This window comes from Dunckerocampus dactyliophorus, chromosome 10 (assembly GCF_027744805.1).
Source record: "Dunckerocampus dactyliophorus isolate RoL2022-P2 chromosome 10, RoL_Ddac_1.1, whole genome shotgun sequence".
Taxonomy (NCBI): Eukaryota; Metazoa; Chordata; class Actinopteri; order Syngnathiformes; family Syngnathidae; genus Dunckerocampus; species Dunckerocampus dactyliophorus.
In genome coordinates this window covers 14139656-14160816 of record NC_072828.1, presented here as the reverse complement: position 1 = coordinate 14160816, position 21161 = coordinate 14139656, and the positions used below count along the sequence as shown (strand labels likewise).

The following is a 21161-nucleotide window of genomic DNA, read 5'->3' as shown; positions in this document are numbered from 1 at the left end:
GGCCAGAGAGTCCCACCCCTACTAAGAAGTTATATATATTTCAAGAAAAAAACTGCATCTCAGCTTTGTGGTATACAGTAGGTGAAAAAGAGTATTATGTAGTATAGTATAGTATAGTATAGTATATGAACTTCAGTCTTTGCTTTTTTTTTTCCAATTTGTCTCTTTTTTTTTGTCAAATATTTAATCTTTCTTCTTAAGTAATCTTTGGAAATTTTCCTTTGTAATATTACAAAATGTATTCCCATAATATTTTGACTTTATTCCCATACTGTTATAACTTTTTCCCCGACCCTTCCAAAAATTCCACCTTTATTTTGTTTTGTTTGTGTCTCATAATATTACAACTTTAATCATGTCATGTAATGTAAAGATTTTCGTAATGAATGGTAAAAATAAAGCCTTCGACCACCATGCTATTTATGTTACCATCTTCTTGGTAAAATTGTTTTTTGTATTAAATAAAAGCGGTGATATTTTATTAATTAGATTGCTCATATTGTACTGAGCAGACAGACACTTTATAGTGTAAATTCCATTTCCTGCTCTATGGTTAGAATTGCGTTTTTCCTTTCTGAAAAATCAAAAAAGATGTCACCTCCAAGTTTTACATTTTGAGGCATATTTTTCCAGAAAAATTAAAGTCAAACTGTAAACTTGACCACTTTTCGGGGGATTTCAACTTTAGAGATGGCACTGTATTAGTTTGATGCATGCGTTCTTATGACCATAGCATTGTTCGCCAGTCTATGGCCATTCATTCTTGGGATGCCCCGATCGATCGCCCACCGATCAATATCGGCCGATTTCCGTAAAAAACATGTGATCGGCGTTTGCCGCTAAACGTCTCTCAAAGCCGATGACAAAAAATGTTTGGCGTGCGGCGGCAAAACCTACAGCACTGTCTGCTGTGTCACGTAGGGTTGGCGCGTCTCGTATTGTGCTTGACACGGGCTACGCCAATCCATGCCAGCATGATTGATCACTCCCTTACCAAACCTATTGCCCATCTTTGTTTACACGCTTTGCCGAGCTGTCACTGACTGTAATTTATATTTGTGGCAGTTAGCTCGCTAGCTAGGGTTATCTGCCTAGCTTCTGGTCCTGTGACTATTTACCACAGTGACATTTTGTTTTTATTTTAAAACAAACAAGCAAGTTCAAAGCTTGTTTTTGTTTGTTTTGTACATTCATGGGGTACGTACTAACTTTTTCAAGTGTCACTGAACAATTTTACTATCCTGTTGTCATAATACTAATTATATCTTGTCCTCAAAACACTATCTGTGTGTTGTTGTTTAATGAACACAAACACATAGTGTGTCCAGCTTTATCACAATGTCTCCTATCTCTCCAGTTGATTTTGAGAAGCTCACCACACGGTCAAAGAATATTTGCTTAAACTCTTAGTAGTTTTTTATTTTAACTGTTAAAATCAGACTTTATGCTTTTATATAATGGCAAATGAGCACAAAATAGCATAAAGAGGATGTCCACACTGTTTAAGTGTAGATCTTCTTGGTAAATAAAGTAGTGTACAATTTAGATATTGCCAGTCATAAATAAATCACAACTAATTGACAGCTCTCATAGTGAAGAAAGTCGGAGACCCCTGCAGCCCGGACACTGAATTTATTCTGTTTTAAGTTGAGCAGGACAGGTTTCTATTTAACAAAGATATTTATTTGTATTATTTTATTCAGTTCATTTTGTTATCGTTAGCTAAAAAATAATTTATCGAACAATTTATTTCCCATGTATTTGTATTACTCCAAAGCATGCATTAAATTCAGGTTTGTGTCAAATAGTACAAAAATTGTTTCACACAAAGGCAAAAAAAAAAGACAGGCCGCCCAAACGTTTATTTTTTAATAATCACCTATTTGCCAGGGGCCCTTGGAATTGTCTAACGGTGCTCCTGACCAATAGCACTCATCATAAATACATTGAAAAATGTAGAGTTAATCCATGGGATCAGCATCGTATCGGCCGACCTCACTCATGGATAATCGAAATCGGCAGCATAAAACCCTGATCGGAGCATCCCTAATCCATTCCAATGGAAATGTGTCTTTTTTTTTTAATTAATTTTTTTACCAAAAATGATCTGAGCCTTTGCAACCATCAATCTTCTAATACGAACTAGGCGGTTGTCCATTGAGGTCCTTTTTCATTCCAGTGTTTCGTTCTAGTACACAATGTCATTAGCACATTTGGCCCCCGACACAAAACTCAAACGTTATCTGCTGCTGCCTAAAAAAATGAGGTGAGTCAACCCAAACCTAAAATAAATGCCCTCTCTGATCTGTTGTGTGAGCACAGGGAGCATTCATGTCTCAGTGCAATATCTGTCTTGATGAGAAAAACGCTGCAAAAGCCGGATGGTAAAAAGTGACTGCACAACAGTTCTAGAAAACAAGCACAAGGATGCCATAACTGTTAAATGTTTCGTACATTTGATACAGTATATTCCCTTTGATACACATCTTCTCCGAGCTGTATGTACACTACAAGTCATCCATCTTTAACACACAGTGTTTGCAGATCAAGTGTATTCATTTTAACATCTGCATGTGCACCTGCGCCGTTAATTGTGAGGTACCATAGCAACAAAACAGTTCCTCACTTATAAGCCTAGTCGTAAATAATTTGGAATATAAATAAAGATATATTTGGCAAGTCCATGGCATTCATTGAAGAGCACTAACCTGGAAATAAATTGTCATTTTATTTATTAATATGCGTCCATATTTGCCATGGATGAGAATATAGTAGGCAGTTGTACAAAAAGTTAAGCACTGTTCCTGCTCTTGAACTGTGAGTAATTTTATTTTTTAATAAAACCCTTGAAGTGATGTAGACCAAAAAAAGGCATGTATTGAAAAGTACAGATTTTTCCAAACAAATGCTATACTTTCAAAATGGATGAGCGATTGGCGTTAGTGATTATTTGTTAGCAACATTCATTCATAAAAAAAATTAACAATGAATTAAGTTTCTGCTATGACTGGTGTGTATAATAAACATCACAATTTTATGGTAACATTACTAATTGTAACATCAGAACCGTTATTTAGTTTCCCATTACATTCTGACTATCTTCTCGTAACTCGTAATTAGAACTTTTTCCCTGCAAAACTACAAATATCTTTAGTTTGGTACTGTAACAACATTTTTTTTTTTACACTTTTTCACTGTTAATGAATTAGAAAATTGCCATAAAGTGACACAACCATTCACACCTATGGAAAATTCTGAGTCTCCAATTATCCAAACATGCATTGTAGCTAAGACTGTTTTACCCTATAGTGTGTTACTTTTCATACAAAATTTGATTAAATTCTCTTAAAAATACATTTGGATTAAAATTTTCAGTTTCTCTCACCGGTTTCTTTTTAGTCAAGTCAGTTTTTTTCCCCCAAGATGTCCTGACATTGTGTTATATGTTGCGAGCACAAAGAGCAAATGATTAATGTCTTTGACATTTCAAAACAGCATTAAGTGAAGGAGAAGTTCATCTATTCATTGTCTAGAATGTGTATCCTGTTCAAGGTCATAAGTGAGCTGGAGCCTATCCCGGCTGAAGTTTTTTCTTTTTAAGAGCCTTAAGTCCTTAAGTTTTAATTGCTCTCAAGCAGCGGAGTCCTGGTATCCTCTCAGGTATTAGCAAAGTCACAATAAAAAAGTACACCTGCTCCTGTAAGATCAAATCATTTTCATGTTGAATTTGCGTGCACCACCTTGCCCTCCGCTGGCGGCGGGCCCATCCACCTTTCTGAAGGAGTATTCCACTGAGAAATTGTTTTTGTGTTGTCCTCTCCCACGACTCCACACAAAAAGCAGGATAAAACAGAAGAGGACCACCCCCAGGAACATGATACAGCCCATTGCTGTGGAGATAAGGATGGTCTTGAGGTCCAGGGTGAACTTCAGGAAGACTCTGGTGTCATTTAGGTTGGTGTCGTTGAGGTCCCCGGCATAGTAGGTGCGGTTGCCCAAGAGGGCGGCGTCGAGTGGAAGACCACTGACAGTGAGCGTGGCAAAGTAAGTGTCATTTCCACCAGCATTACTGGCGATGCAGATGTAGGTTCCACTGTCCATGACCTGGGCGTACCTTATTTCTAAGGTGCCTTCTTTTAATACCGTCAAGCGGCCATTGCTCTTGGTGGTGATGCGACGGCGCTGAGGAGATATCCAGAATATGACTGGCGTGGGCTCACCCTCCGCCCTGCAGACAAACGACACCACCTGCCCCTCGCGAGCTGATATCTGCTGCAGTTTCCTGTTGCGGATTTTGGGCTTCTGGCAGGTGAAATGGTCAAACAGGGCCGAGTCCGTGAAGGCGCTCAGAGCCTGGCCCTGCACCTCCACAGGCGTCATGCACACGGGGGAAGCACCGTCGAAATTGAGTGTCTTTCTTCGTTGAAGGATCCAAAGCAAGCGGCAGTCACATGCCAAGGGGTTCCCGTCCAAACGGAGCGTCTCCAGAGTGTTGACTGAGTGAAAAGCACTCTCTTCCAGGGTCACTAGATTGTTAGCTGAAAGGTTAAGGAGGCGGATTTGTCTGAGACCACCCAGGGCATATGGCTGCACCATTACCAGTCTGGTGTTGACCAGATGAAGCTCCTTCAGCCTGAGAAGGTCCCGCAGCCCCCAGGACTCCAGGACGGAAATAGGATTGAAGGAGAGGTTGAGGCTGGTTAGGTGGGAGAGGCTGCGTAGGGCCGAGGTGGGAACAGAGGTGAGGTTGGTGTGCGTGATGGACAGCCACGACAAGTTAAGACCTTGCAGGCTGTGGGGGGAGATGTACTCCAAAAAGGGCCAGTGATCAATCTCCAGGCCCCTTAGGTTTCCCAGCTTACGGAAATTCTGGTCCTCTAATGTAGAGATGCTGAGGTAGCGCAGTCGCAGTGTGACCAGGTTATGAAGGTAAGACAAAGATTGGCTTGACACAGATGTCAGGTTGCACCTTTCAATGGTCAACTCCCTCAGACCCACCAGACCCAAAAAGGCCTTGTTGGAGATATACACCAGATCATTGTCTCCAACTTCCAGATCCCTCAGACTTTTTAGGTCTTGGAAAGTAAAGTCTAAAAGAATCACAATCTTATTCCCACTCAAGTCCAATGAGGTGAGGTTGGACAAGTGTGAGAAAGCCCCCATTGGGACCAACTTCAACTGGTTGGCCCTCAGCGAAAGGCTCTGCAGGCTCTGGAGACTAGAAAAAGCATTTGGTTCCAGGACGCTGATCATGTTCTCGCTGAGGTCGAGCCTCTCCAGGCGGGGAAAAGGAAGCAGATCACCATGCTCTACCCAGCGGAGTTTATTCCCACTCAGGTCCAGGATCCTGCTGTCCAGTGGGATGCCTTCAGGCAATGTAGACAGACGCTTACCATGGCAGGAGACCATCTTGAGTTTGGCGATGCAGTCACAACGCTGAGGACATCCTTGGCCCTGGGAGGACCGCACGTTGACCATCAGCAGCAGAAAGAAGAAAGGCAGGAGCCAAGCCACATTCTGGCTGAGATTAACATCCATGGCCTGCCGAGTTCTGCTGCCTCCTTCTACTCTCTGGGCTGCAATCACTGGGCCGAAAACCTGAGAAAACAAAGATGGGGAAATAATGGAAAGTCATTTTATGACACAAGATGTTCGGAATATATGTACAGGACCATTTGCATTCTGGGGCAGTGGCAATGGTTTCATCGAACGTCAGTGGCAAAATTACAAAATTATTCTTAATAAAGTGACAAAAACTGATGCTCTATATTTGTCTGCCTGACTTAGCAGTTGAAGGGCTATTTTCTGGTCCATTTCAGAATTTAAGACATTAGGAATAGACGTAGAGGACTACCATTTACTAAAAATGGCTAAAAATGTCTTTACAAGCATTTAAATGATCACCTGCTCCGGTTTCAGACAACTTAATAACCACTTTAACATCCCTCACCTTCTGGCGCTAATTTACAATTTATCCTGGCTCAGAGATTAATATTCACATTAGTCAGCCTGGAATGCAATCAAATGTCCAAAAATGAAAGCTGAACTGTCTGATAGCAGGCGAGCAGATTTCAGTGAACACACACACACACACACACACACACACACACACACACACACAGCACGCAGTAGTTTGGCAATAATTTGTAAGCTACAACTCAAGAGGTATTATGCTGAAATCAGTAGTGCAACATATCTATCGTACTTCACCAGTCTATGTTCCTAACATCATAGAGAGGCTGGTCATGCAAGCAGAGGGGGCCGTAGGGCAAACTCACAGAGGAGGGCAGAGTGACTGACACATAAGGTTACATCACCGGTCACTCAAATGTTGTTGCCCGAGTGATGAAACTGGAACTGACGTGTGGTTTTGTTTATCTGGCTCGGTGGTAAAACACAGTTGGTTTTTAACTTCAAAATAGTATAGCGGAACCACGCTTTGACAAAAAGAAGCGAGAACTAACGTCTCCTGTATTTACAGTGAACCATGAACCACAGCTCCCCAGTGCCAGCATCACTCATGCAGCCCCAGACCATGACACTACCAGCACAATATTTGACTGTAGGCAGGACACAGTTATCTTGCTATTCAGTTGTATTTCCAGCTATTTCAACAATTAGGGCTGCATGCCATTTTCAGGATAGTAAATCCACACCACTATACAGACTGTACACTGACATCCAAGTTTACTTCATATACAAGTACTGTAGTATTGTCCCTTGAGATACTGTAGTTCTCGATCTATTTCTTTAAAGCGGAGACACATTAAAGGGTTCTGATTATGTTTCGCTTCTGGCCTGGGAAAGCCTTAGTGCCTTAGTGGAACTGGAAAAGGTGGTCGGAGACTGGAAAGACTGGCCTTCCCTAATGAGACTGCTGCCCCCGCAGCAGAATATGCAGAAGAAAATGTCTGGGTGCAGCGATGCATTAAAAGTTTTTAACATTAATATTTTGACAGCAAAACCATGATTATATTTATTTATTTCTTTTATGTTAATGTTTGGTTTGGTTTGGTTTAGTTTATTTGAACATGAAGGTTACAATGGAATACATCTCATGAATCATCCTTTCACAGTTCCACATGTCCAAAAGGAGTAGGAAGAAGCAAAGCTTATTTAATCCTACCCCCCATCCATTCTACATCTAGTACAGTACATATTATTCACTTCCTGCATTCCATGTCATGTTTTCTATGGTAATCAGAATAATAATACATAATAAATAACAGTAAGAAGACAAAAAAAAAACAACAACACATGTATATACACATGTATATGTATATATACACACACACACACACACAAAATAAATATAAATAAAAAAACAAAACTTAAAAAAAAAGAAAAAAAACGAACCTGACAGAACAATCGTTGTGATGATCAAGACTCTTCTGCCTTGTATTTAGTAAACACCAACTGCTTATAATATTTTTTAAATTTACTCATCTCTGTACATTGTTTGAGTTCCTTACTCAATCCGTTCCATAATTTAATTCCACATACGGAAATGCTGTGGCTTTTCAGCGTTGTTCTCGCGTATAAATGTTTTAAGTTTAATTTTCCTCTAAGATCATATTTCTCCTCTCTGATATAGAAATACTGTATGAGGTTTTTGGGTAACGAGTTACTATTAACTTTATGCATTATCATGCTGTTTGAAAAGATACAAAATCTTCAAATTTTAATATCTGTGATTTTGTTGTTTTGATGTTTCGTTATTTTGTATTTTGTATTTTAAAACATATCTATTGATTTTCTTTCCCTTAATTCCTCTGTAAGTCACTGTAAATCCTCATTTTCCGAGCACATATCTGGTAGCATGTGCTCATTAATAAGGTGGCAAGTGAACGCACCGTGGGTCAGACAGCAGGTGGGTCGACATGTGCGCTGTAATGTGTCAGGTAGGATGATGCAATGTGTATTGGTGCTGTCTACCTGCTGTATAAGGGGGAAGTGATACCTGGTGGTGGTATTTGATTAAACAGCATGCACTGACATTTAAACTGCTCGTCACGTGCTTCAAAATAATAATGATCTGCAAAGTTCACTTATGTAAAATTGCATCTAAGATTCAATCACTGATATTGTCATAGCAACACCATCTCAGTCACGCGTCATGTTCTCACATACAAATACACACACCTGTCCATTAGCAACCCTCAACGGGGTTCCTGCATCTTCTGTCTTACACAGGAACGCCTTAGCCACCAGCCACCTGCCATTGCACCTGCTGTTCATTTGTACTTCACGGCTGCTTTTTCCTTCTTCTTCTCTCATTTCACAGTTGAGCAGATTAAAATTAATTCCCTGCGTCTCTGGGTCTTTGCCGTCCACCACCACTACGTCTTTAGTGCATTTACGTCTGTTTACGTGCATTATCTGCTTCAACAAGACAGATGGCATGTTAGCTTTCCTTTCCTATATAAGACTATTATGGGAATTTCTTCACAGCTTTGTTTGCTCTCACATTAGGTACACATGCACACTTGAATGACATCCAATATGACAGTAAAAAAAAGGCTGCCTTTAGAAAACTCATAATGCTCACTTTTGAAGGGTATGAATTTAATAATATGTTTACTATTATTTATTTATGTGTATATATATATATGCGTATATATACAGTCAGCATGATACAGTTAACAAACTTGCATATTGTAATGTGCATGTGAATACATTGTAGTAGTCTACCACTAGAATGTATTTCCAGTATAACAATATTATTAAACATTAGTAGAGCTGTTTATTATTGTGACAGATGCAGTATTATTATTATTGGGTGCAATATTAATATCAAATAGGGTGGTCAAGAATAGCACATTAACCGCAGTAACTAATTTATTGGATTAATTACGTTAAATTTTTTTTTGTGTGTAATTAACGCATATGCATCATAGCAAGCCAAGCCTCTCTGTTATGACGACAGATGGAGGCACAGCGTAGCATCCCCACAGTCACACTGAGTCTGACACTCTTTTATACCATAATTCAGACCCGAACACCTCAACAGCAGTGCAATTCCAACAACATATATTAGGGATGTCCGATATTGACTTTTTTGTCAATAACCAATAACTGCAATGTTTCCTTGGGTTTCCTGGCTCCCCCCAAACAGTCTGTGTAATTTACTCCACCCCTGGCCCTCCTCCAGGTACGCCTCCGCTGTGATTGGTCACACTCCCAAGCGCTGCCGAACCCCTTTTGTCCAATTATTTACACAAAATAAACAGTTAGGACACTGATAAATTGTTACTTGCAGTTTGATCTTCTAACTCTTCAACACGACCAAGTAACGTTGGAAAGGCGTCGGGCTTCAGCAACAGTTTGACGGATAGTCCAGCTTCGTATTGGCCCATGTTCACAAAACAGTTCCGTGTGAAATGCCGTTGACAGATGAGCGTATTTTTCTCTTGCTGGCCGGGAATCAGCAATTCCAGCCACTTCTGACTGATGCTTGCCTCTTTAGGCACACCCGAACAAACACAGAGCAGAGCGGGGGGGGGCAGGCCTACAGCGTTTGCCTGGGCATGCACTTATAAGGAAGTTGACGACAATTGATGACAACTTGTCACATGCTATGCCAGCGTGTGTGATCACTCAGGTTTCAGTCTCATTCCACTTTCTGCCATTTTGTTTACATGCCTGGCTGGTGGTTTTTGGCCCACTGGTGAGCTACGAACTCCGATCATCAACTTACTTTTTTAAAGTGTCACTTAACAATCTTGCTCTCATTATCATCATAATACTTATGGCTAGTTTTAAAAACACTAGTTGTGTGCCGAAGTTGTGCAACATAAACACGTAGTGTGTACAGCTTTAGACAGTGGGTCTCCAACAGGTAGCTCCTATGCTAGTGGAAAAATGTTAAGCGGCACGACACAGCGGTGGCAGTCCACCCTCCCTTGCAGCCCACCACCACAGCTTCAAAAAATCCGAGGGGAAACCCTGCAAATCTCCACACAGCCATCTGCCGTTTGACGGTCCTGCACAACCTGAAGCTCCATTGTTCCATTGAAGGAAAAAGCACCCCAGATCATGATGGCGCCCCCTCGACTGTGCCGTGGAAAACATCTCAAGTGGGATCTCCTTGTCATGCCAGTGACGTTGGAAGCCATCAGGACCATCAAGGTTACATTTTTTCTCATCAGAGAATAAAACATTTCTTCACATTTCAACGGCCCATGGTTGGTGCTCTGGTGCAAATTCCAAACAGGCAATTTTGTGGCATTGAAGGTGAGAGAGGCCTTTGAAGACATTGTTGTTTTTAAATCCATTCTCTTGCATAAGCCGTCGAATAGTTAATAATAGCACCAGTGACAACCTTCATTTGGCCCGTGTTTTGACGGACAGCCTGTGGCTAAGGGCAAGTAAAAATGTTGGCTTTTTGTTTGATAAACCTCAGGATCTTTTAAGAAGTTTAAAATGATTGTGTTACTGCTGCAGCAGCAGCAATGGCGCGCTACAAGAGGCCTTGCTTATGCAGCTCAACAATCCGACCACGTTCAAAGAGATACGTTTTTTGCCTTTGCCATCAAGAGATCATGACAATGTGAATACCTTACAGAAAATGACAGTGAATCCACATTTTTGCCAAGACTTTGGCTTTTAAAAGCTGTGGTCTTCAACTTTTGATCAGCTCAACAGCCTATTTCAGTATTATGGTTGTTCCAAATATATTTTTTCTCACTCCACTTTCTTCTTTTTGCATTTTAAAACTCTGCTTAGAAACTCTTTAAGATCCAACACTGCAAAATATCAATCTTGTATCTTGCAATTCTTCTACTGGTCTTAAAATGTTTATCAGACGTATGTTGTGACAATGGAATGCACAATGTATCATCTGCTTTTTCCTATGCATTATAATATTCAATATTTAAAGTTAATACAATTTTTTGAATCTCCCATGTTTACTACTAGTCAAAAGTTTGGAGACACTTTTACGTTTCATTAAATGAGAAAGTGTCCCCATCGTTTGATCGGTACATACATGAGAGGAGCCAGTGAATGCACCAGAGTTAGGAGACACTTTTGTAGTCTATTAAAAGACAAACTATTTGAGGCACAAATGCACATGTATAGGCTTGATGCTTATGCTGATGTTACCGTTGATTAACATCTGACCTTTAAACTACAAGAACTCAAAGACAATAATACCTGCAGTGTTTTTGATAATAGTAGAAAAAAGCCATTTTAGGATTAGGATTTTCCCAATGGAATCACATCCACATGTCAAAGTAGGTATTTTACTTTTTTTTTTTTTTACAAACACTGCAGAGAGGTAGGGAAGACTGCTTTTCAAGTAGAAGTTAAACAGCAACAATGCCACATTTAGACAGTAGAGTGGGCAGTGAAGCTGCAAGGGGTGATCGTGAATGATGATGTGGAGGGTGGAGGGGCGTGTGGGGGCGTTGCTCCCTCCTAAATATCCACCATCATTTATTTCCATCTGTGCTCCAGCCTTACATCCTCTGCAGCCTCCCATGTTTGAATGATAACACAAAGTCAACAAATTAAACTAATGGGCCTGGATAATCGATGGTGACGCTGCAGCTACTGCCATGTTTGAACATGAAGATGACTCACACAATGCTTATGCTAAATCGTACACATTAAACATGCTCTTGAAGTGCAAATATAAGCACTAGCACCTCTTAGCCCTAATGTACAGTATAGTTACGTTGCGGTAAGGATGCAATGATAAATGATTCTAATACTTGATTTTGATTATTTTTATCCACTTTCTATGTTACTAGTTCTATTTAACTGACTGACTTTCAAGTGGCTTTTTAAGCTTGCAGGAGCACAGTATTTGTTGTTTGTCGTTTTGTCCCTCTCGTGTATCTAAAGAAGGTAAACAATATATTAGAAACAGCTGTCAATGTGATGCAATACAATTGTACACCCCTATAAATACCTGACAAATTGTTATATTGTGGATTATTTTAGGCCACATTCTATAGTATGCAGGTGTACCTAATACTGTATCATGCCCAGCAAGTGAAACCATTATTTGATGTTTTAAATGTCAGGATTATGCAAAAATGACAGAGCCGATTGTCACAGAACATTGTTAAGGGGTAGCACATGGGCTAAGGTGGAACCCATTCCATTTTGGTGCAAGTCTGGACAAAAGGTGCAGGCTAAGGAAGTCATTTTCCACTTTTAGCGGCTACCGTCTGTTTGCTTCAGGGTCAAAGGGGAAACAGCAACCCAGTAAATCCAGCAGATGGAGAGGAAAGAAGCTTTGGCATCCACTTTGTGGTGCGCATTTCCACCACCGACAGGTTACTGATAGCAGGATGGCAAAAACACTGCACAAGTTTTCCACAGAACGTTGTACAGTCATCTCTCGTTTATCGTGGTTAATTGGTTTCAGACCCTGTCAAGATAAGTGCATTTTCGCAAAGTAGGATTCAGTATTAATAAACGCAGAACTGTATCGTCCAGGATGTTATAACTTTTCAATCAAATTTGTCAGGTATGCATAGACTACTGCACTAATGCCAAACAGAAGTCATTTTTCAGTTCTTCATTCTTTAGACAAACTCTCAAGTCAGTGAGAGAGTGTATGAAGGAGTGCTTAAAGGTGCTGATGAGACAGCCAGGCTGCAAACAGTTGCAGGTGCACACAACACTGCAGACAAATGAGCAGGAAGCTGTGCCTGGGAGTGCGTAGGCGGCCACGCCAAGCGTTCTCCTCTGAAAGCGGCACTCGCGGGCCGAAGCCCAGCGATGCACTCTAGCTCTTCAAATGGCTGCTCTCACACTGCGTTCCTGCGTGCCCACTCATCTCCACATTAGCACACATACACAACGCCTGTATGAGCGAGCCACTGAGAGAAACAGATTAGTCATTTACACAAGAGAGATGCCTGCCGCCCGTGTCCATCCATCCGAGGAGGGAGGCCGTGCAGCTACCCATTGGCAGAGCACACCATCACACACTCACTGGTGTGTGTGTGAGAGAGAAAATGGATAAGAGTCATTGTGTAAAATTTCTTTCAGGTGGAACTACAACATCACACAGCCAGTTAAAAAAAAATTACAAACCATTGGTAATTTTGCAGGGGCAAGTGAGACCAGCTCCAACAGATCCACACTGTGGTGTATTTTTTAATGATCTGTGTGAAGTTGGTGATTCATTCAAACATGCAGTGATGGGAAATAATGTGTCAGCCTTGTTCACTGTATTTTTCCCCAAAAGCACCGTGTTCCGTACTATGAACAAAGCTTTCCAACTGACTCATGTCACCAGTCAAATTAGAAGCAAGCAGACGGGGGAAAAAAAAACACAGGCAACGTGAGCCGTTTACAGCTCTGTCTTGTCAAATGCACCACGTACGTTACAAAACAAGTATACCAAGTAACTTTGGATACAAACCAAAATAGAGGCGAGCTGAGGAAAACCTAAAAAAAACCTGTCCGGAGTGGAGGCAGTGACCAATGCAACACAAGCTTTTTTCAACCCTGTTTTGCAAATTGCACCGCGACGCTACGAAACAAGTTTACCAACTAACTTTAAATATCATACAAACCGAAATAGAGGCAAGCTGAGGAAAACTGAGTGTTAATTCGAGCAACATGAGCTGGAGTCAAGCCACTGTCTGTGTATGAAAGAGTGAGGCACCGCTCCTCTCAGTCTGTCTAGGGAGGGGCCGTTGCGCGTGAAGAGTGAATACATAAGCAGTTACCCAATGAGGATTCTCCTTCAGCATGAGTACGGATAATGACGAGCTGTACTCGTTCCATGCTCGTACTCTGCAAAAGTGCATTATCCGTCTAAAACAAGTATCCGGCTCAGCCCTAGTTTTCGGCACCCGTATGGCAAGCCTGGAATCCCCAACTAGAAATACAGTGATGTGCGGTCAGGGGGGGCAGGAAAATAAAGACATTTTTTTAAAACCCTGAATAATAACATAAAATAAACATTTATAGATTATTTGTCAATTGTACTCCACCTCAACCTGAAGGGGCGTCCCTGAGCTGGGGCTTGTTGCTGCTGTCTTTCCATAGAGAGGAAAACCCAGCATTTTTTGGAGCTAGATTTAGCAAAAAGTCAAATGTATTAAAAATATTGTTATGCTCTGCTGAATGAGTGAATGAATTTGACTACAAATATGGAATATTATATATCCAAGCTCCTATCCAAGCACTATCCAAGGACTCAGTGTCTCACCAGTCACGAGCCTCACCGCACGTCACTGGAAATACTGCAGCACCTGGTAGTACCTGGTTTGCCCATCAAAAGCAAGTAGAGCCATAGTAAGTGCCCCATCATATTTTTTCAACACAATAACGTGATTAATTGCAGCAAAGTATGCAAATTAAGATAATAAGCCACTTTTAAGGTCCCACATGGGATTTTTTTTTGGTAATTACAGTAAGAAGAGTGAAACCTAAAAACGACACAAAGGGGTGATTAAGGTGTCCTGACACACGCACATGAATCTTTAATTAGAGCCAACTGTCTGAAGGCTTGTGGCGTTAAAAGGCTTGCGATGATAATAATAAATGAAGATGTTATGCTGAGGTGCATGCTGGTGTCCTAAAAACAGATGAACAAATTGCATGGAAAACCCCGCAACAAGCTGACACAAACATTGCCACAGTCTAATAAAATGCATGAAAAATGCTCCTTAACTTACAATAGCGTAGAAATTAAGCGTATCCACAAATGGAGCAAAAAATCCTCTCACTTTGAGGCAGTGCTACACTTGTATTCCTTACATTAAATGCTGAAACACGCTCGACCATCGAAATCACATTATCCCAAATCAGAGAGATGGATTGTTCCGAGAAATAATGTATTTTCCCCGCAGAATGTCTGAGGAGTTTTTATTATCCCCTTGAAAATGCACGAATATTGCCTTCTTCTGATTGAAGATGATCCCGACTGACTCACTAATTCGCTAAAGTTGATAGAAAAAGCAAAGAGAATAACTCTTGTGCTCGCATATTTCTGATTGTTAGAATAAATATCTCCAATGTAAACCTTCCCATGCAAAGCTAATGCTCCAAACAGAATCAGTGTTGAGTTAACACAAAGCGATGCAAGGCTCAGAAGACCGTGACGCTTGATAGCCCTCTACGCAGCACTGCCGAGTATAACGGTAACACGCAGTGACACAATTCGGCCGACTCACAAGCACTGAGGGACATACAGTACAAAACACACCGCTGCGTTGTTGTTGTAGCGGCACCTGACCTTACAGGCTTCCATTAGTGGCCCCTTTGTTGCACTAATGCAGCAACCGGATCCCATCAACTGAGGACGATTTCACAGGCAGTAGTCTTAATTGTCTTGGGCGTCTTTATTTGGAGGCCTCAAGAGACGTGAGAGGTTTCACTGAGCAGACTAATTGTAATTAAAAGTCCACTTCTGGTCATTAATCATTCCCCTTCTATTTTTTGAGAGGTTAGCAGAATAAGCTTTTAAAGGCAAAGTGCACAAAAATGCTGCCAAACATCGGCATCCCTGTCCATCACTGGTGGACTATGTTGCATTCCAGAAAACCGGTAATCTAAACTCTACAACCTCTGACTAGGACAAGGAACGCCACTTGAGTTAGAAATCGCTTGTAGCTTGTGTATAATCATATATGCTAAACATAATGGTGATGTCAGCCATGTTTTTTGTTTACTTTCAACTGGAACGTTTTTCAAAGTGAGCTATTTCCTACTTCCCAGAGGTCTGGAACGCAGCATTACTCCTAAATGAAGCTGCACAATCAGGTAATGCTAAGGAAGTTAGCATTTCCTTTAGACCAAACGAACCATACTATCAGAGCAAACGCACTAAAGTTCTTTAAACTCTTCAATTTTAATTACATCCATCCATCTTCTATCCTCACTAGGGTTGTGGAGGTATGCTAGAGCCTATCCCAGCTAACTTGGTTTTAATTCATTTAAAATTTTGTTGTTTTATGGAAGGATTTATGTAATTTTATGTAATGGCTTTCGAATGCTTTTATGTTTTATGGCCGCACGGTGACCTAGTGGTTAGCATGTTGGCCACACAGTCAGGAGATCGGGAAGGTCTGGGATCGAATCTTCATTGGGCGTCTCTGTGTGGAGTTTGCATGTTCTGCCTGTGCGTGCGTGGGTTTTCTCCGGGTACTCCGGTTTCCTCCCACATTCCAAAAACGTGCATGTTGTACATAGCTTTAGTTGTCAAAATTGTCCATAAATATGAATGTGAGAGTGAATGGTTGTTTGTCTATATGTGCCCTGTGATTGGCTGGCGACCAGTCCAGGGTGCACCCCGCCTCTCGCCCAAAGTTAACTGGGATAGGCTTCAGCATTCCCGCAACCCTAGTGAGGATAAGCGGCATAGAAGATGGATGGATGGGTTCCATCCATATCATTTGCTTCATGCTTGTTGAAAAGAAGTAACCAACATAACTAACAACATAACTAATGCCGACAAGATGTTAGCTGCATGGTGGTTGAGTGATTAGTATGTTAGCCCCACAAACAGGCAACCGGGTTCAAATCCCTGTTAGAATACATCTGTGTAGAACTCACATGCTCCCCCCTGTGTACTGAGTTCCTTCCTTTGGCATAATAGGGTAATTGGAGACTCTAGAAATTGTAAGAAAATAACATAATAGTCCTACATCTAGAATATGGAAAAAAAAGTTTTGCTTAAATCTTGCCTAATAAAAGCAAATTTTATCTCAATTTTAGAATTTTATAAGAGGATTTGGCTTACTTCTTACGTCTTACCTTGTAATAAGAACATTTCACTTGAAGCAAGGTACGACTGTATATGAGCTGCACAGGTCTATAAACCACAGGTGTCCACGTTGTATATAGTTACACAAAGGAATCGCTTTTTTTCATCAGAGTTTAACAGCTCCCTCGGTCCAAGCAGTCCAAGCAGCTGTTGTAATTGTACGCTTGATTAAACTTACTTAAGATTTGTCAGATCAAAACACAAGAACTGCAGAGGACTTCAAAATGTCATACTAGCGTCCACTTCACTACTTCCCGAATCTGCAGTGTAGGCATCACGGGAACGGTAGTTCTTTTAGCCATAAATTAGCTGCATCATTGTTTAAACCGCAGGGTTTAAAATGTGAAAAAGTATCGGGTTATTGTCTTTTAAAATGCCACTGGTGTGGATGGAGGTTTTTTAAATCTCAGCGTTCATGTGGACTTGGCCTGAGCGAATAATTTTGAGCACTATTTGTGTTACAGTGTAAGAAATAAGGGTACACTTGCATACATTTGAGTGACCTGCATGAGAAGTGTTTGTTTAACAGTCTTGGGGGCTCTGACCCGACCAATACACAATGTAAACAACATCAACTCTCAGCATCCTCACTACACTATTTCTTATCCTTTCCTCAAAGCTGAGCATCATAAGGCTAAATCTGCTGGACACTGCTCTAATCCTTCTGGAAGCCTGCAGGCTCTCACTGTCCTTCTGGTTGGGCTTTATTAAAAAGGAGCCCCCTGTCCTTTCTACTTTCCTCTGGCTTCCTGTTAGCAGGCAGGCACATTTAGAAGCCGTTATCAGAGACGACAATGGCGGAAGAGAGGGTAACTTGCTTTCAAAAGGAATGCGAGCATTGCGTTATTTCATGCCTGCCCTTCTTTCGTAATTCACTCCTCAATACTTCTTTCATGATTGTCTGGTGTCGAGTTTCAGGCGCTAATCTAAATAACGCCCCAAAAGTCCCGCAAGGAATCCTGGTGAAAAGAGCAAATTGAAAGTAATCCTGCGGCGGTTGGCCCGGCGGTGTTGCCCAAGTCGCATCCATCCATAATTCATCTCTCGACAGCAGCCAGGTGGAGAAAGTTGTGAGCCTGTAATAAACCAGCACTGATGGGATTTAATAGAACAGACTCCAGACCGTGGAAGGTTCCCAGGTGCTGGAGGTGCCTTTGTTAAACGAGAACAGACGGATGGAGCATTTCACATCGTGTCTGCTAGCGGTGCGCCTCAAGCTGAGCGATCCACTGTCAAATCCATGCATCAGGTTGCACTCACACTTGTGGTTCAGTACTCTGGTATGCACAAATATTTGTTTTTTAAAGTATACTTTGGTGCACAGTTTGGTACGATTTGCTTGCTGGTATTTTTGTCATGGGACCAAAGGCTGTGCAGTACAGAACATATGCATAAAGTAAGGACTCGACTGGGCAGCTTTTGTGACATATTACGAGACGTAATTCCATATATGCTAAACCAATATGCTGGATCAAATTATTTTTATACATCTGATATATTTACCACCTTAGATTTTGCGGACAGCTTCTGAAATATACTTTTAAAGAGCGAACACAGACGAAGACAGCAAAGCAAAAACACAGAAACAAAGTTGTCATTTCTTCATGCTTTTTGCTGCCCTTTCAAAACTGCTCTGTGTTTTTGGTCCATCAAGTGTTAACATTTGAACTCAAGTGAATCAAACTGCATCCAACAAGCCGTCTCGTTCCGCTTGCTTGGTTGATCGGATGATCGTGTTCACACTTGACCAAACGAACCGTACTATCAGAGCAAACGCACTAAAGTGCCAAATATGACAAATGTGAACGCACCCTTAAACAATCAGACAATTGCCCAGGATGCACCACAATTATTTTGCTATGATGAAAAAAAAGAAAAGCTGGCATGATTTCACACTTGATTAAACAAACCGTATCAGTTTTTTAATCAGAGCAGTAGTGCCAGAGTGTGTTTTAACCGAACCAAAGTGTGAACACAGCTTGGAAAATCAGCAGGTCGAAATTACATCACCTCTGGATGGATTACCTGTCAATCACAGGACTGACACATCAAGACAGAGAGACATTTATATTCATGCCAACGGGCAATTTATATGCTTCAATGAATGTAATATATACATGGACATTGGAGGGGATACTGAAGAGAAACCACACAAGCCCGGAGTGTACAGAATGGACACAAAAAAAACCCTAGAAAGCAGACAATAGCTTGACACCGAAAATATCTTGCTGTGGTATATGGAATTTATATCACCAAAATAAACACATGAATCAGGTGGCTGCAATTAGTACTGCCAACTAGATACTGTCAGATCTGCAGTCAAGGTTCAGAAACGGCCACGGATGCATCACTTCTTCCCTTAATGTCGTCGATGACATCATCACCTCCATAGATGATAAACAAGGCTGCATAGCTGCTTTCTTATATCCGGCAAAGGCCATCGATTCAGTAGACCACAACATTCTCTTAAATAGGCTCTCTAACATTGGCCTGTCCAAGAGTTGCATCAACTGGTTTACAAGCTCTCTCAATAACTGTGTACAGTGAGTGAAGTCAGAAAAGGTTGTGTCAGACCCACTTAACATCTCCAAAGGTGTGCCTCAAGGTTCCATCTTAGGCCTAACCTAAATGATGTGGCCAAGGATATCTGTGCCTCTCGGATGCACGTTTATGCTGATGATATCATCATTTACTCGTCTAGTGCTTCAATCCACTCTGCAGCCTCCAGCCTCCAACGCAGCGTCACTTTTCACGACATTCACCTGTGTCTCATTTCAAAGAAGACCAAATGTACCGTAAATTCCAGACTATCAGCTGCTACTTTTTTCACATGCTTTGAACCCAGTGGCTAATTTATGGCTAAAATAATTACAGTTCCCATGATGCTGAGAATGCAGTTAGGAAGTAGTGAATTTCTGTAGTGGACGCTAATATCATGTTTTAAAGTCTTATGCAGCGGTCATGTTTTGATCTGGAAAATCTTAAGTAAGTTTGATCGAGTGTAGAATTACTACAGCTTTTGCTTGAGCTTTTTGGACTGCTTGCACCGCGGCAGCTGTTTAACACTGATGAAAAACAAGCGTCTCACGTCTCATCACCGGAGCTAAAAAGTGACGCTGGGCACAGCGAGTGGAGGGAGGATTGCAAGGTTTATAGTGTGTCTTTCTGTGTAGATATCCCATGTTAAAACGTGGACACCTGTATATGTGTACAAAAAATGTTTTCTCGTTAATTTTGCAGGTGCGCTTAATAGTCCAGGAATTTACGGTATGTTATTTGAAAAACAGTGTCACTTGCACTGCTCAAAATTCCCTATGGTGACTGCTCAGAACTGGATTTTGTCAGCTCCTACAAATACGGTCTCTGGTTGGAACACTCCCTTCACATTAAAATCCTGCAGGCCAAAGTTAAGGCTAGATTGGGGTTTCTTAATTGTAATAAGGCCTCTTTACACATTCCCTGCCAAACATACTCAGGTCAAAATGACCATAGTCCCTATATTTGATGATGGTGATGTAATCCATAAAGTGTGCCCTTTCACGGACTGCGTGCTTGCTACTATTCAGCCATTCATTTTTGCCTCTGGTGCGCCTTTTTCCACCCAAAAAGTATTTTGATCTATATAAACTGATAGACTGGGCCTCCCTCCACACCAGGCAATTTCATCTCTGACTTCCACTTGTACACCTACACCTTTCCCACAACAATATCACCTGAAATCTGGTGCCATCATTATGCTGTCTATTCCAAAATTAATTTATTTTTGCTGCAGGAAGTTCGCGTAGCTCCCTTCAACACTCCCGTAAACTTTCAGCTCTTCAAACACTCCACATTTTTAAAACTACAACAGTCCGTAGCTTACTGTGGTGTTGATTCTCCTTCTGCTCTTTACATATACTAGCAGTTATTTGTGTAGTTTTTTAAACTTTTCCTTATTGGTTGTATGGTTCCTGTGTACTGTATTTGTTTTGTTTTTACTTCTGCTGGGGCCTCTTGCCAAGTTATCATTGTAAATGAGAAGCTGTTCTCAATTGATCTTACCCGGTAAAATAAAAAATAATAAATAAATTAAATAAATAAAAAAAATACAGCCATTACGTTACCAAATATGGTTCCACTCCTGACAACAACCAAACGTGTCACCCATACACAGCATAAAAACAGACAAACAAGTCGTCAAATATCGAACTGACCCGAATGTAATATGATAATTTTTCCCTAGAAAAATGTCTGAAAAAGACAAGTCACAAGTATATTCAGTGTCTAGGGATTTATACATTCAAACCAACCAGTGGCGCCAAACTACTTAATCCCAAGCATATTAGAGCTTTTCTTCCTGTCACTCACACACACCAGTGACGCTGAGAGATGCAGCAGCCACAGACAAAAAATGCTGCATAGGTTGTTACAAAACAATAGAAGAGTT

At 41.1% G+C, this 21161-nt stretch overlaps 1 protein-coding gene across 1 annotated transcript in view; it reads right to left on the bottom strand.

Annotated features, from left to right (window-relative positions):
• Nucleotides 1-84: 84 nt before the first annotated feature.
• Nucleotides 85-21161, bottom strand: part of lingo3a (leucine rich repeat and Ig domain containing 3a) — a 44311-nt gene continuing 23234 nt past the window's right edge. Inside the window, exon 2 of the mRNA XM_054789746.1 lies at nt 85-5598. Within this exon, the coding sequence (XP_054645721.1) occupies nt 3706-5538 (1833 nt within the window). The 5' untranslated portion in view covers nt 5539-5598 and the 3' untranslated portion in view covers nt 85-3705. The remainder of the gene's footprint in view (nt 5599-21161) is intronic.